This window comes from Stegodyphus dumicola, chromosome 4 (assembly GCF_044657685.1).
Source record: "Stegodyphus dumicola isolate Sdum_Otavi_A_Nest chromosome 4, ASM4465768v1".
Classification (NCBI taxonomy): Eukaryota; Metazoa; Arthropoda; class Arachnida; order Araneae; family Eresidae; genus Stegodyphus; species Stegodyphus dumicola.
In genome coordinates, this window is record NC_140771.1 from 90,592,424 (window position 1) to 90,610,333 (window position 17,910).

General features: G+C 34.5%; 1 protein-coding gene across 9 annotated transcripts in view; it reads right to left on the bottom strand.

Moving 5' to 3' along the window:
- Nucleotides 1–17,910, bottom strand: part of LOC118183570 (neuronal acetylcholine receptor subunit alpha-7-like) — a 999,128-nt gene that overhangs the window by 185,143 nt on the left and 796,075 nt on the right. For all 9 annotated transcript variants that reach the window (XM_085815221.1, XM_085815227.1, XM_085815222.1 and 6 more), the window contains exon 5: nt 10,174–10,430. In XM_085815221.1, coding sequence (XP_085671347.1) covers nt 10,174–10,430 — 257 coding nt within the window. The remainder of the gene's footprint in view (nt 1–10,173; nt 10,431–17,910) is intronic.

A 17,910-nucleotide genomic window follows, 5' to 3' on the forward strand; every position in this document is an offset into this window, starting at 1 on the left:
ATACAATCGGAAGAATACAGAAAAAAAGGGAAAGCTATAGCGAAAAGGGAGAGTTCTAAAAGAAAGGAAAAAATCACCTAACTTCTAATACATCTCTGAGTGATTTTACAACAATAGCATTCAGTATTCCGCAGATAAAGTGCTTCAAATGCTACAAATTTGAGAAATATAAAAGAAAATATAATTTTTTAGCGGAATACTTTTAGGCAGAAACTAATGTTTTAGCAGAATTTATTTAAATAAACAAAAACTTCTGAAGAGTTCTTAACTGAAATGGAAATTTGCAAATAACTATGGAATACCTCGCAACTCTTGAAATCTTGCATCATATTTAAAATTCGATCATATATCATACAATGCGATGTAGATACATTTAAATAAATAATCACGAACCATAGAGTTAAGTTCACAGGTATTGGCAAAATAACTTTAAATGTAACGCTATTTCCTTAGCTCTATTTCTTTTATACAAAGCATCATTGCGAGTGATGTACTTTTATTACTCTTTGTTGTATTTGGCCTGAATCGGTGTTGCAATCTAATATTATATATTTATATATTTGTAGAGCTATAATACCATCATATTCTAAATTAGTAACATATTTTGTGCGATCAAAATTTAATGTACGTAGGGCATCCAGAAAGTAAGAAGAAATCCAGAAAGTTTATCCAGAAAGTTTCCCTATTTAAAAAAAAAGAACTCACACTTTCAGGAACATATTTAATGGCAACACGTACAGCAATGTTTCAGCTATACTTCAACATAACCACCAGAATTGAGGCACTTGTATCGTGGGATCAACTTTTGTATCCCTCTGCCGTAGAACTCTGACGCCTGTGAATGGAACCAGCGTGTGACAGACGTCTTCAGCTCTTCGTCGTTGCCAAAACGCTCATCGGAGGATAGGAATTTCTTGAGGTGCAAGAAAACGTGAAACTCGCTGGGAGCAAGATCAGGGCTGTAGGGTGGATGATCAAACAACCTCTAGCCAAATTCCGCCAAAACAGCTGCTATGTGTCTAGCGGTATGTGGACGAGCATTGTCATGGAGGAGCACAATACCTGCAGTAAGCATTCCACGCCTCTTATTTTGAATGGCACATCGCAATTTCCGCAGTGTTTCACAGTAACGGTAAGCGTTTACTGTTTCACCATGTAGAAGAAACTCAATGAGCAGAATGATGCCTTCATGTCCCAGAACACCGTGCACATCACTTTCCGTACCGACAGCGTTTGTTGAATTTCGCACTGACCAGAGATTCACTATGCCGCAATGCATTGACTGCTTCTTGGTTTTCGGGGTGAAGTGCGAAATCCAAGTCTCATCGCCCATGACGATCCTGTCGAGGAACTCGTCGCTGTCATCGTGATACCGTTGCAGAAATGTCAGGCTGCTCCTAAACATTCAATTTTGTGTTCGGATGTCAGGCTTTTCGGCACCCACCTGGCACACAATTTTTTGAACACCAGGTGCTTAGTGACAATCTCATGCAACAAGGATCGCGATATCTGCAGAAAATGGCTGCTCAGCTCCGTAATCTTGAAGCGAAGTTTCTTCATCATGCTCTGCCGCACAAGCTCAACAAGATCATCATTGATGAGGGACGGTCGGCCACTGCGCTCTTTATAATGGACACCTTGAAGACCTCTCGAAAACTGCCTACAGCAGCGACGCACCATCTCTTTACTCATAATGTTGGGCCCATAGACCTGACAGAGCTGACGATGAATTTCAATCGTCGCAATGCTTTATGAATTCAAGAACTTTATCACCGACCGAACCTCGCAGGCGGCGGGAGAAGGAATAATAGCTTCCATTTCGGACCAATGGCTACCACGCTAGTGGCACGAGGCGGGACCTGCCCTGCTGGCATATGATTGATACGTCATAGATCTATTACGCATGCGCAATTGACACGGGTAATTACACGTTTACGTTAAAAGGGAAAACACCGGGAAACTTACTTTCTCGATGTGCCTCGTATCATAATATGTTTACATCATTCCATACCTGTGTTTCCATACACAATATGTTTATATCATTGATTACACCATTGTGTACACTGTATCAAGTAGTGCACGTAGATTAAGTATCTACTTATATCAATATGTAATTTTGATGCTTTCTTCTTGTATCTAAATATCAAAGACCAAGTTCTTTACTAACTAACTGTACAGTTACAATTAAGAATGTACTGTACTAGATGTTGAAATGCATTGCGAATAATGTCATAGTTTGCATGTTTCGTAGTTAGTAATAGTATGAAAATATTATTGATCCAATCTACTGCTTTATATGTTATCCTATGATGCATATACACTGCTCGACATTAAAAATGCAACACCAAGAAGGAGTGGTCAGAAATTTATGCAAATTTTAGAGTAGACGCACGTCACTGAGTTATGCGAATGATGTGAAACGCGCAGCTCTCCGACGCACGTGAAGTAAGCTATAAGGGAAGGAACGTGCAGAATGGGCAATATTCGTGTCGTTATTTCTGCCAGACGAATTATCGAAGAAAGTTGGTTTTTGTACCGGAGGATATGTGTAATAGAAAAGAATGCCAGGCCGCCGTCAACGAAGGCACTTCCAGCAGTTAGACGACTTTACTAGGGGTATGGTGATCGGACTGAGAAGGGCAGGTTGGTCCTTACGTCAAATCGCAGCTGATACCCACATGGATGCGAGAACGGTGCATCGGCTATGGCGAACATGGTTGGAACAAGGAAATGTGGGAAGAAGGAGGGATGCAGATGCAGCCAGAGTGACGTCAGCACGCGTGGATCGATGCATCCGCCGACAAGCTGTGGCGGTCCCGCAAGTCACTGTACCGTGATTCTGCAGCATGTGCAAGATACTCTGGATGTTCCCGTGTCGACCAGAACCATTTCCCGTCGATTGGTTTAACGTGGCCTGCACTCACGGCGTCCGCTACGAAGACTGCCATTGACCCCACCGCAAAGACGACAACGTTTAGAATGGAGCGATGTGGATGACAAAATGGCGAAACATCGTGTTCTCAGATGAGTCACGCTTCTGTTTATCCAGTGACAGTCGCCGCATGCGTGTGTGGCGTCGACGTGGACACAGATCTAATCCGGCAGTAACTGTGGAACGCCCCAACGCGCGACAACATGGCATAATGGTTTGTAGCGCTATTGCTTACTATTCCAGGTCACCTCTAGTTCGTATTCAGGGCACTATGACGGCCCAACGATACTTGGATAATGTACTGCGGCCGGTGGCAATCTCCTTCCTTCAGGGACTGCCTAATGCAATTTTTCAGCAGGATAACGCCCGACCACACATTGCTCGCATCTGCCAACATGCTATGCAAGGTATACAGATGCTTTTCTGGCCACCGTACTCTCCTGACCTGTCACCAATCGAACATGTGTGGGATGTGATTTTGCAGTCCCTGTCTCGTTCAGAAGACGAACTGTGGCAAATGGTTGAAAGGGAATGGAAAGCTATCCCTCAGGACACCATCCGCTTTCTTATTGACTCTATGCCTGGACGTGTTTCTTCGTGCATCGCTGTCCGCGATGGTTCTACATCCTACTGAGCTGACGGCGTTCTCGCTCTGTATTCTGACTATCATTTCGAAATAAAGATCACTTATTGCTGTTTGCTGTCTCTGTATTTTTTCCAAATTTCATCACTTTCTGACAACTCCTTCCTTGTGTTGCATCTTCAATGTCGAGCAGTCTATAATACTAATGCTTATGTTGCTTTATATGCATTGTTGTATACAGGATACTTACGTAGAATCTCTCTCACTCAGGTGCACCACTGGCATACAGAAATTCTTACCTACTGTCAGCAGGACTGAACATAATAATTGCCCACTAAGCTTCGCCTCGTAAACGTTGGGAGAGAGCCAAATTTTGAGAATCCATTCAAGTATGCATACTGCTCTTAAGATTTTCAGTACATTTAAACATAAAAGACAATATAGTATACTCAATATTTATGTCAGTGAAAGCTTATTAAATCTGGATAGAATTATTTATACCTATCCCTAATTTTTCTTACTGTCGATAAATAGAACCTACGTCTTTTTCACAGAATAAATATATTTTGCCTAATACTCTTTTTTGAAAAACAAATAGAAACTAGTTTATCGAATACATAAATTATCTTAATTTTCTAGAGAAAAGTGGTTTAGTAAGATGCAGTGTCTAAGCTATAGGGTTAGAAGCTAAGTTCAGCAGTAGCAAAAATCCCAGAACTGTACGGCTGTGGGAAGACGAATCTTTGTAGAATACATTGTAAATGATACCAGCTTGTAATTACTTTGTGACAAATTTATTTAACTGATAAATTTAATTTAAATTACTCTAGCTCCGTCTTCCCTTTTATTTATGTTATACATATTTTCGCAGATCAAAACATTTTGCAAATGTGCTCAGAGTGCAATAGAGTTTAAAACCCCTGAGTGGAATGATAGGTTTTTCTTCGATCGTGAGATTTTCTGTCACTCAATATATATTAGTTTATAATTTAAAATATTTTGCTTTCTTACTTTCTTAATGATGTAAATATCACCTTAATGAACAGAAGTTTGAGAAAACGGATACTAAAATAAGTAATTTTTTAAATTTAGCTGATATACAGGTCTTCATAAACATATCCAAAAAGCCCCGCCTTTCAGAGTGTTAAAAGCTCGCAGTCGGCCCTGAAAGACTTTAGTAATGGTCGGAACAACAACCATTCTCTTTTTTGCTCGATGCTGATAAGTACCTTGTGAGGATTTATTCATTTATTTTGACTAATAGTTAATTTTTAGTTAAAGCTACTTTCCTTTCACTCTCATTTTCACCCACGCTTTCCGTGCCAGAATGTAAACTAGATAGCGTGCGTTTTATTCAGCCAAAGGGAGAAAGAAGTGCTATTTAAGCGAAAGTTTCGCAAGTTGATTTTACCGCCTAAGAGACCTACACTGTGATGTGTCCTCAGCGACCCAACTTCAAAGAGTCCGAAAACTTGAAGTGCATGCTGCACGATATTTGCGACATAAAAGTGAAACTAGGAACTAGAAGTTGATTTTAGTGCGTGTTCTGCCTGATTGATGCCACGTTGTTACCATGATTTAATAACGACTTGTTTCTGTGACGATGAGTGCTTCCAGCCATTAGACTTGTCCCGCAGACTTTTACGAGCCAGAGCCTTTCCGCTTGTTTACTTTCCGCGTATTTGCTTTACGCGTGTTATTTTCCGCGTGTTTCCTCGTGTAAACCGTGTAGCTAGCTTAAATTTTATTTTATTTTAATTCAACATTACTTGTTTTAAATTAAGCTAGAAGTAGTAACTTATGTAAACCCAAAAAAGGTCAACTGCCAGTTCTTTCTGAAGACTATTTGCACCCTTCTACTGACTTTGTCTGCCTACTGTTAAACACATGAGGATAATTCCTCCGCAGTCATTTTAGAGCTCGTGAGTTTATGTTGCCGAAGCGTACGAGACTCTACAACCTCATTTTTTTTTTGTTATCAGTTAGTAAGAGCCGCTCAACCGGTATTAGTGACGCTGACGGCCGTATCGTTGAGCTAGGGTTTGAATCCATATGAAGGCATGGGAATTTGTAAGCTTATAGTGTCCGTACTGCAATGGGGCACTCGAAATACACGGCTAGCCGAAAGCCTTCTCGAGAGGTAAAGGTAGGTGGAGAAAGGTGGGGCACCCTGGAACTGTTCTGCAGAGTATTTTCCATTATTTGGGGAGGAGCTACACAGTTTATGCGGATCTACTGTCTTGTGATAAAGGATTTTATTTTTATATTTGGACAAATTGTGCAATATAGGTCGTATAATTATTACTAAATATGGTCCTCAAACAATCCACACCTTACTTTTGTAAATTTTTACTTTAGTTGTAACACAATAGAACTGGTTAAATAAATTCAATAATGAGTTTAAAAATCCGTGCTTGTGTAAGATTATTGTAGTCAGGGTCACAACTTTTAAGCCAGAGTAAGTTTACAACACTTTAGAGTTCATATAATTCTCGCATTCTTCCATCTCCAGGGATACGAAACCTCTAATTATACTTGCATATAGCCAGTAATCTAGATGTGCGTTTTGGAGGACGCCAGCTACGTTTTTCTAGTAAGCGGCAAGAAATTTAAGGTATATTTTGATTGAAATATTAAGGTAGTTAATATACACTAGGTGTCAATTGTACTGATTGCATAATTAGATCCAGTAACTGTACTGATTGCATAACCACATTGCTAAAAAGCTGAATCCGAATCTAATTACAGCATTATGTTACGTTAGCCAATCAGTCAAACATTTGTTGGCTTCACAGGAGAGCTTAAGAACAATAATAAAAAACTGTATTACGTAGCTTTTTCTTACTGATACGCAACAGAATTTTCCAAGGCATTTCATTCTCACACCTAAGTAATATTGCTTTCCATATCTTTAGAGCTTCAGATTCTTATCTTTCTCAACTTTGGAGAAAGGAAGTAAAATTATATAAAAGATGAAGCTCTTGATAATTTTCTAAACAAAACGTTAAAAGAATGAATCACTAGAAATAAGTAATCTTAAGGTGAAAAGCGGCAATAATGTTAACAGCTACTTAAAGAGGATATGAGAATAAAATGAGGTGTATACAAGTTGCTTAAGGAACCCTTTCATTTGATTTTGCGTTTTAGAAGCAGAGTTGTTAACATGGGAATTGTTATACTGGAGCTTTTAAGGAACATCCTCTAAAAGTCATTATGAAGACAATTGGCTGCAGAATGAATTTCCCTTTCTATTGTCAGGCGTGGTTAAATGAAGTCTCATCTGATGGTTTTTTTCAATAATGAATGTTTCTTTTCTATTTAGTAACTGCATTTTATTCATGAATCTTTTTTCTCAGGCCTGTTTGGCTGAATTGAAGACATTAATATTTTAACTAATACAATATTTTATTGAAATTAAAGTTATCATATAATTTCTGAAACAATACTAAGTGAAAATTATAAAAATATTTTATTAAATGAAAATTTCAAAAGTCAAAGGGAACTGTAATTATTGAAATGGACGTTTAACATTTAAAATGTACATAAATAGATATAATTTTTCATTAAAAACAGAGCTATGTAAATTTGCTTTACGTGTGCATGAAAGAGGAAAAAAACGTCTGAATAATACATGATCATGAATATAAACGTAAATGTAATTGAGTAGGTATTTTCAGATTGATATGCATTGAACAGAACGTTCAGATTAAGTTGAGTTGATCATTTCACATTTGAGTATACATCAAGAAGAAAGTCTAATATAATCATTGCTGTTGTGATCAACACTTAACGGATTTTTCAGAAGTTTCGAGTGAACAGGTGTGTAAAACTCTTATCTATTTGCTTGTCAGTAAAAAGAAAGAATTCATAAAGAAATAAAAAGAGGGAAAAAGAGAAATCGCAGCGTTTTGTGAAGATTCTTTATGTGCGAATAATGTTCAAACACATATAACGATTTAAAAAGTATTGCAAGTAAAAGTGCGTTGAATAGTCTGTTAATATGCGTTGAGTACTCTTGTGCGTATGCATATATACGACCCAAAACGTCTTATCTAAATTTGAAATGTTTATTTTTATCTGTATGCTGCTGTCTGCGTTAGAAACGCATGCATAATTTTCATGTATGTATAACATCTCTATAATTAGTTAAATATGTAATTTGCTAATATTCTATTTTGAGATCAATATTCCTGTATGTTGTAAATCAACGTGTTTTTGCTTTAGATATTTAGATTTATAATATTTATGATAAATTTCGATATTTCAGAAAAAAGAAATTTCCGTATGGTCAAGGCTATTATTATTTGATAAATAAAAAGAACTATCGGTACAGATGTAGAAAATGAATTCATATGCACGCAAACTATTTTTATTGTTATTAAAGTTATAAGAAAGTCTGAAATTAATCTTAGTATTTGTTAAGTTCCGTTTACTTCTTTAACCTAAGTTTTATTTCAATTTTAGCTATCTTTTCTATTTTTAATGCATGTTTGAATCTACGCTGTCATCAAGCTAAGACTCTCTGCATTAAAATTTCATGAATTCGCAGCATAAAACTGTGATGGCTTACTTTATGGACAGAGAGTTACAGCCGGAAGCGGTCTTTAAAAATTAAAACATAGGAAGTAAATATTTTTTTTAGAAGGTCTTCGAAGAATTGCCTGGCAGTAACCAATCGATTGTTCTAGGAAACCATTTTACCCGAGGATGAAATTGAACTAAAATTAATGAATTGTCATTTATTTGCGCGAACTTGAAACTTGTCAGAAAACTTCTTGTATTCTAGTTACAAGAAACAGATTTTAACTTCATTATATTTTTGATCTTCCGTTTAAGAGTTTAAATTAATTATATTTTTTCTGCTATTATTTATTTCAAATTTATTACTGTAGAAGCTGTTAAAACTTCAGGCTTTTATTATTGTATTTTGTTCTCTTTTTAGCCCAAAGGCTATTAGTCTCAAAACGGCATGTTGCGTCTTCTCATTTTCTGCGCTGGTTCAGTTTGCAAACTGTTGCCTCCAAATTTTATTGCCATGTATCATATTTAAGGAAACTAAATAATGAATAATCTGTATAAAGGCATGAATATTTATCGCATTGTGAAAAAGCAACGTACCTACAGCCATCAAATTTTGAATAACGTAGTCTTTGCACCAAACATGGGCAACTGGAACCACGAATTTTGAATTCTGAATTTGTTTTATTATCTATTTCAAATTTTGTAAAATTTTAACGAATTTTTGATTAACAAACGCAACGATTTGAATTTGTTTTATCACTTATTTCAAATTTTGTAGAATTTTAACGAATTTTTGATTAACAAACACAACGATTTCAAAGCGAGTAACGGAAACACTGCACGAAAAAAAAAAATAAAGAAAGAAAATCATTTTTATCTCTAGCGCGAAACTATGTATCGGAAATTCTGAAGATATGCTGGTTTTAAATATTTTGTGATAATGGTAATACACAAAATATTAAAAAACGCCTTTTTGGGTGTAATATGAAATCTAAAAGCTTTGAGATTTTCTTTCTTTAATTTTCTTTTTAACCCAAAGAGGGAATTTGTCCAGAAGGGCTATTAATTTCTTTTTGGTATTTTTTTTTTTTTTTTTTTTTTGATAATTTTACTCACCTTAAGTCTAAAGATCCCAGCTTAACTTATTTAAAGATATAGGAGGTAAAGGAATTAATGTAAGAAATGAGGACAATTTTGAGAATAGATTTGGAATAAAATTTATAAATATTTATAAATTAATAATTTTTTTCATTATAATTATAGGGTTAATTTATTGTTTCTTTTACCCTTCTTACATAAATGGGTGTGTTGGAAGCTGAGTTAAGGATTATGTTTCACACGCGTTGATAGTTTAGTCTAAAAGTTACGATTAGAATCCCTAAAACACCCACTTTCTTCCCGATTTTGCTTAGAATCTACAAATAAATCAATTAATTAAATCAAGTGGAAAAAAATAAGACTTTTCATTGGTAACTAGAAATCTCTAGCCAAAAGAATTAACATGAGCCGAGTACGTCTCGTAAACAACAAAAATCTAAAAATCTATATAATTGTATCTGCTGAAGAATAAGGTGAGCACTCATACAGGTATAGAATTTAGCAGATTATATACAACGTATGTTATATATGTATGTCGATATGTTTCAAAGAAAACTTAACGGGGGTGGTAGAAAATTAAAGTTAGATTTTTATTAATACATTTTTAATACATTATTATAATCTTTCAATTTTATAACTTATTACTATTTATCTTTTTCATAATTATTATAATAATATTTAAGATAAGGTATATCTTTGTGTCATTATTTTCAATACTAATGCGCAAAATTACTTCTTTTTCGTAACTATTAAATTTTTTTTGGTAACGAAAAGAAGAGGAAGACACTGACTGCGTGCTAATAATCATTATTTAGGTATAAATTCACTTAATAAAGAGCAGCTTAGTCAACAAAAGTAACCGGCGAAAAAGGTGCACAAGCTGTTTTACAGCTGCAAGCTCAAGTATTACGTATTTATATTATAACTGATTATAGACAGAGGCGACGCATTATATGTGACGTTTCTATCTATCACCTATCGATTCGGATCCTGCAATAATATAATAACTATCTCTAACTAGCGTTGCTAAGAAACTTACCAATCAGGATCCACTCGCCATTAGTGATGTACGTGCTTAGGTCCCCGCCTTCCTCGCTGGCCAGTCTCAAATCCAGCTGGAAGCCGTCGTAGGTCCAGGACCCAAATTTCATTTCACATTTTTGGTCATCGAAAGGGAACCATGTGATGTCGATTTTACACGTACTTTTGAAGATTCCGGGCGGGATATAAGTGCAGCTACCGTTGTTCCTCACTACGACATTCGTTGGGAAAGTACTGTCGATCTTTTCGTCGGCGCTGGAAAAGAAAAATGGCATGCGAAAAGTGAGATCAATGTTTTGTAAGATAATTACATACAGACTAATTACTATGAATTAAGTACAGAACGAAACATGCAGTTATCTGAAAACCGAGAAGAAGGTTAGAATATTTTCTTTTTCTAAATGGCTGGATCTAGCCGTTTATAAACGGCTAGAGTCCGCCATTGGAAAGCTTCTGGCTGTGAGAGCATTGTCAGTTTCGACAGTTTCCCGATATAGATAAAATTATAATCATTCTACAAATGTAAGAAAAGTTATTTTGAAAACTTTGTTAGTTTTGGGGGGCTTCTGCAGCACGTTAATGAAAAAAAATCAGAGTCTACGGTATCAAATTGGTTTTATTTTCTTAACGTTAGAGGTATTAAAGTAAATACTGAAGGAAACATTTTATTCTATATTGTAAATTTAAATTATGAATTTGCTAAAAGCAAATAAATTATTCACATTAACCTCTCGCATTTCAACATTCTTCTCGTTTTCCAGGTATTAATTGAATAAATAAATTATTGAACACCAGCTAAGGTACTAAGATATTTATGAACTCAACTGTATTTGAAGAGTACGTTATTTGCGCAAGTTCACGTTAGACTAGAGATGGGCAAACTACGGCCCGCGGGCTATCTCCAGCCCGCCGGAAGGTTCTGACCGGGCGCGGATAGAATTTTGCTTTGCCTGTCCGAGGCAAATTAAAGGAAATATATATTTATATATCCATCTCATTTTCAATTTTGTTTGAATATTATTTTTTTTCAAATGATTGATATCTTTTTACTTTCTCTATTTTTGTTCTACAAAACATAAATCGACGGAAATGGCAAGCACAGACAGCTTTCAATTGGTAAAGTGTGAAAAGCGGAACTCCTTTATTAGTTATAGCTGTAGATTGCCGCCGAAAAGCGTTATCTCTTTCTCGGGGAGCAGACGTATGGGAATCCAATGACTGCAGTGCGTTTAATGATGAATGAGCCTGGAAATATTTCTTACAGTTGTAAAAGATAAACCAGTGTGTCTCATCTGCAATGAAGCTGTAGCAGTCTTCAAAGAATCCATTCATTTCCCGTCATTTCACATCTAGGCATAAGAATTTCAATTACGAAGAATTGTCCGAATATGATAGAAAACAAAATACAGAAAGTTTTTGTAAAAAATTATCAGGCCAACAAAATTTTTCAAGAAGGTAAACAGTATCCAAGAAGCAGCTACACATGCACGTTACATTGTAGCATAACAATATTGCTAAAAATAATAAGTTCTCAGTGATGGGGAGTTCGTTAAACAATGCATGCTCGAAGTTTGTGATGTTTTATGTCCAGAGAAGAAAAATAATTTTGAGACTGTAAACTTATCTCTCGAAACGGTGATTTCTAGAATTGCAGACATCGATAAAAACTTTACATCACAATTAAAGTCAAAGATTGGCCAGTTTAAATTTCACTTCATAAGTATGGATGAAAGCACTGATATAAATGATACTGCTCAATTAGTATTATTTAAAAAAGGTAATGATGAAAACTTTGAAATTACCAAGGAACTAGCGTGCATGCGTTCATTAAAGGGAAGTACAACGGGATGTGATATTTTTCGTGAATTTCAGGAATGGCATTTAACTTTGAAAGTGCCTATAACAAATGTATGTAATATTGTGACCGATGACATGAATAAGACAGGAAAAAAATCTGGATTTCTTGGAATCTTTAATTAAACCTATACCGGGAACAATGTATTTTCTACATACACATCAAGATGCTCTGTGTAAATCTGCAGTTCAATATGAAACCCGTGCTTGATGCAGTCGAGAAGCTTATAAATACTATTCGATCTCATGGGCTTACTCACAGACAATTTCGAGATTCTCTTTAGTCCATGTAATCTGAACACTCTGATGTACTGTATTACACGAAAGTAAGTGGCTTAGTGGAGGATGTGTTTTTGAGTCAGATTAGCAGTTGAAAGACGACATTGTGTCGTTCTTCCATGAGAAATAGTGTTCTGCGGAGTGTGAAATGTTAGAAGATAGAGACTGGCTTTCGGACTTTACATTTTTCACAGACCTTCTTTGTCATATGACAACCTGAATGTCAAGATGCAAGGGAAAAATAAATTTTTCGACGATATCTGGGCCCATCTCAAAGCTTTTAAACTAAAACTCAATCTGTTTGCTGGACAGGTAGCTAAGAACGATTTGTCGCATTTCCAGAGGTTAAATTCAGTACTCTCAGTAAATAAAGAAAAAGCTTCAGAATTATGAAGATGGCTTGAAAAAAAACTGCATTTTGAGTTCGAACGCAGATTTCAAGATTTCAATGCCATTCAAAGAAAATTGGATATTTTTACCATGCCTTTCACAGTAAATTGTGAAGCAGTGACGTCAGATTTGCAACTTGAATTGACTGAGCTGCAATCTAACAATCATCTCAAGCAGTTGTTTCTAAATATCCAAAGTTAGAGTTTTACAAATCATTATCGAAAGTAAGTTTCCCAAATTTAATATTCACGCCCAGAAAAATCAGTGATATATTTGCTTCATCTTATAAATGTAAACATGTTATCACACTAGAAAGCTATTCATCTTAGAATTATCAGCTATTCACCTTAGAAAGAATTATTTCAGAAGTAGACTGACAGATGAGCATTTAGCCTCGTTCCTTAGCATCAGTATATCTTCGTTCGAAACTCAATATAAGGAACTTTTAAAAATGAAATCGCAATTTCATTCATCTCATTAACATATATAAATTGTAATGCTTGTATATTGTTTTTAAAATTTTAGAAAAATTTATCTTGGCCCGCCAAAATGTTTCTTTAGATTTTTGGCCCGCCATCGAAAACATATACCCATCCATGCGTTAGACGGTAAAAGCTGTTAATTGAATTATTTTTAAGGTGAAAAAGAATTATAATTTTATCGACTCCTTGGGCAGATAATACAGTTTTATAAATGAGAAGTCAATGAGTTGAAGTGTTTCATCAGGATATCTGATATGTGAAAGTAAGTAAAATTAATTTATTATTATCCTAGGATATTAGAATTTCCAGTTTCTAGCCAACCAGTAGCCACGGGTTAAAGTGGCTAGAATTGAATTTGTGCAGACGTTAAGGTCTTTTTGTTTCTTCCGGACTAAGAAATCAATAATATTATCCTTGGTATTCGAACCTGTTTTCAGCCGCACGTGCAGCTGACTACATCACAGAAAATCAATGAAAAGCATTAATTCCTTGAAATCTTATCAAAGGACATCTTTAAATCTTTAATAAACTAAAAACTAATGTTTGGATGAAATGAGAATTTTCACATTCCAATATTTCGAGTTTAAAATGCAGTCCGATTATTCACTTTTTCATTAATAGGAGATAAAATTCTGAATTGTTTAGCTTTAAATTCTATTAAAAATGTGTTTTGTTTTCAAGAAATGTCGCTCAATGTATCTTGGGATTTTTCTTTTGAAATGGACTTTAAGTGATATATTTTATTAACCGGCTTATTCTCTGTCAATGATTGCAAATGCCAAGAAACCGAAGTGCTGCTAATTGTAAATTTCGTAAAGGTGTTTGTAACCAAGCCTTGTCATCGTTAAAGAGGTTAAAGTTCATTAGAAGAATAGTCTTCAATAGGGTTCTACCAAAATCTTAGGCTTCCGTGCAAATTATCTAGAAGTTCCGCAAATAACAATCAAAATTTGATAGAATTTGGGAGTACCACATGAGCTAAACCTAAGCTAACCTAAGGTAAACATCTAAAATAATTATTTAGCAATTTATTTTCTGTTACAACTATTATCTATGTTTTCATGAAAGCAATCTCTTTGAATTAAATGTAAATTAAGCAGTTTAGGGAATAACAAAGAAATGTCTTTTTTCAGTCTGTTTACGTCAGAACCCATGCATTTATAGGCAATCTAACTGAAAAATTATTTTCAACTTTTTATAGCATCATCACCAGCCACAACAAAAGACTAACAAGCGAATGTTAAACACTTTTGCAGATACGTCATTATCGCCAGAGTTGTTTTATGAAAATAAGCGTAAGAATATTTCAGCTTATACACTTACTTATTGTAGAAATTAATAATATATTAACAACTTCATTTATGACACATCGGACAGTGTGCAGAGAGGCTGGATGCTAGCAGTCACTAGAATATTTAGAACAGTCTCAAATGCGGTAGCATGTATTCTTGCCGGTGTGCCCCCTCTGTCAATGCAATAGACGTATTTTTATCATAATTTTTTTATCGGAAAATGGTTTTATTGATGAATTAGATATTAGAAAGTAATTATAAATACTGTGATATGGATACCCATCCGGCCGAAAATACTTTAATTACATTTGATAAGAACTTTCTGGATGTAGGTCAGATTGATATTTATACAGACGGATAGGAAATGAATAATAGAGTTGTCTGTTCATGTCTGATTTATTTGTATAGAACAGAGATCGAGTACCAAATATATACGTTGAATCCGTTAAACGAAATTTTTTAAGCTGACATTAGAGCAATTTTTTATGGATTAAAGAAAACTTAACTTACAGACATAAAAAAAAATAAGTATTTATTCCGATGCTTTGTCTGCTTTATACGAAAGTTCTAATATGCAGACTAATACTTTATTAATAAAATAAATTAAAAATGATTCCAAATTTATGGCCAAATTCATAATATAAATTTAGACTGGATCAAGGCCCATGTTGGGTATATTGCAGAGAGCGGACACACTGGCAAAGGAAGCTGTTCAAGGCCTATGAAAGAAATTGAAGTGTTGTATTCGAAAAAAACGTTATTAAATATTCTGAAAAAGAATATATTTGTGGAATGAAAAGAAAATTGAGAATCGTCTATAATAAAAATATAAAAAAAGAAAAATATAAGAAAAATAATGGTTATATCAGATTTCTGAAAATTGACAAAAAGAAAATATTTAATAGTATAAATATGAAACAAATTATTACTGGTTACGGACGATTCTCAGCATATTTTAAGAGATTTGGTCTCTCAGAAAATGAAAACTGTCAATTCTGTAAAGTAAACGGTAATAACTACCACTTCCTTGAATCTTGTAGTTTTGCTAGAGACACAGTTCAGAGACACCAGTTTGATATAAATGGGGATATTGAAAATTATGAGAAATTTAAACAAGCAGCTGAAAAATTATGATAATAATTAAGCAGAATATAGAAGAGATAGGGATTTTGATTTGAATGGATAATCTAATGGAACATGGCTGGCTCGTTGTTCTCCGTTATTGTTTGACGGGTTGGCGCCTGTTATGGCCTGATAGTTGAATTTGTTTCGGCCCGGGGGACCGGGGGTTTCACCTCTTGCAACAACAACATTTATGAAATTTATGTTCAAACTGTTTAGTAAAATTAGTTAGTTTGCATTTAATTCAAATAGTTAGTATGATATCGTGATTTTCTGTTAATTTTCCGCATAACACGCCAGCAGTATTGATACAGGTCCAATAACTTTTTGATATTTAAATTTTTAATGGTAACAGGTGTATCCCTTTAAAATACTCCCTTTGACATTCTAAAAGGCAATAACATGCATTTATAGAATATTTAACTTGAATTTTAGTTGAAGTTAATGAATCTCAGATGAATAACTATACGTTAGATATACGATGCTAACGATAAATTTTAATAACAACCAAAAATAAAACCATCCTCAGCTTGCAATGATTTTGCAGACATATACAACTAAATAAAAATATTTCGCTGTGCGAGAAAGCTATCACTAAAATCGCTGGCTTCAGAGATGCTATTTTTAATCCAGTAGGTTTAGCGATGAAGTTACGGCACTGAAGATCACCAGTTCTGTACTTGGCACAGCAGTATCAGCTACAGAACCTTTATAGGCGTCCTCTCTTGGCACACATCACCTCTGAAGATAATGTGCTTCTACAACACCAACAAATGCCTTCAGAAAGGAATAAAACAAACCAAGTACATTAAAGTATCAAACCTAGTGCTTGCTAACTAAACATCTGGAATTAAATCTCTTTCACAGTATTTTCAATTTGCAATAAGTGATTTAGCGTCGTAAAAAATAAAACATATTGCCACCTGAGCGAAATATTTACGTGTGTGAAATACGCGTGTGAAATAATACGTGTGAGAAAACAATCCAATAAAATAAATGCTCAGTTATGTCATGTATATTTAAGTCTTTTCTTTATTAAATAAGCTCATAAGTGTCCACATGGTGTTAACTTATGATGAATTTGCTCGTAGCAAGTTTTTCTATATCATTTGCCTATTTCTCTTTTAAAAAAGCTTCTTTTAAATATATGGTTTTATGCTATATATCATGAGTTTCTGATACATTAATTCTTAAATTAGTAGGATAATCTTATATGTATACAATATACTTATGTTCATTCAAACTTAAGGATATGGATTTGAGTTTGAATTTATATGGAAAGAAAAGAACGATTTGCCATAATCATATTAAAACCGAAATTCTCAATAAATTAGAATTTACTGAAGGGGAATAATATTCCGGATTCCAATCAGAATTCATGGATCTCATTAATGTCATCAAATCCGCTATTTTGGGTCGTTATAATTTGCAATAACAGGGTGATATTGAACTATGCGATCTCATGGTTCCCATCTCATTCATGCATTGAATTTACATACTTATGTTCATTCAAACTAAAGGCTATGTATTTGAGTTTGAATTTATATGGAAAGAATAATTTATAAATTTAGAAGAAATCATATTATCAACCGCTTTTCGGAATTTATTAATGGAACGAACTGAATAATAAAAATAACAACTGAAAACAGTTTATGAATGGAAATCTTGAAGAATAAAAGTCTTTGAATACCAGATGTTCAATGATTTTATAAGTTAGAGAACTTAGGAATTCAGTTAATGCCTCAAGGACGAAAATCTTTCTGTAATTATGAATTCAACGGATATATGGGTTTTAAGGAGAAGGGTGAACCTTATGTACACCGTACTTTATATAAGCAGTAGTTAATAAATTTTAATATTGATCGGTCTCTAAAATACGAGATTTCTCGAAGTGTTTCGAACAGTCTCAAACAGTTAACGCAATAGTTCAGCATTTTTATGTTTCTGATAATACCTTGTAGAGACATTAGGTAATAAGGAAGCAGGAAAGAGGAAAAATGAACAACCGCCTTCGCCAGGAATCAAACCGCGGACCTCTGGAATACGCGCCCAGCGTGCGGACCACCACACCACGAAGGCATGCCAAGAAGGCGGGAGAAATACCTTATAACGTAATATAGAAGTGACTTTCACATTATTCTATAATTTCAAATGTCTATTCTAGAAGAAAAAATATATTCTCACCATTTTGATAAAATTAAAAAACTATAACAAGTTTTCCTGATGTAATGAACATCCAATAGTTATATAAGATAAATTTTGAGTCTTTTAAGAAATCACACGAAATTATTTAGGGTTTCATCATTTGATCATGGA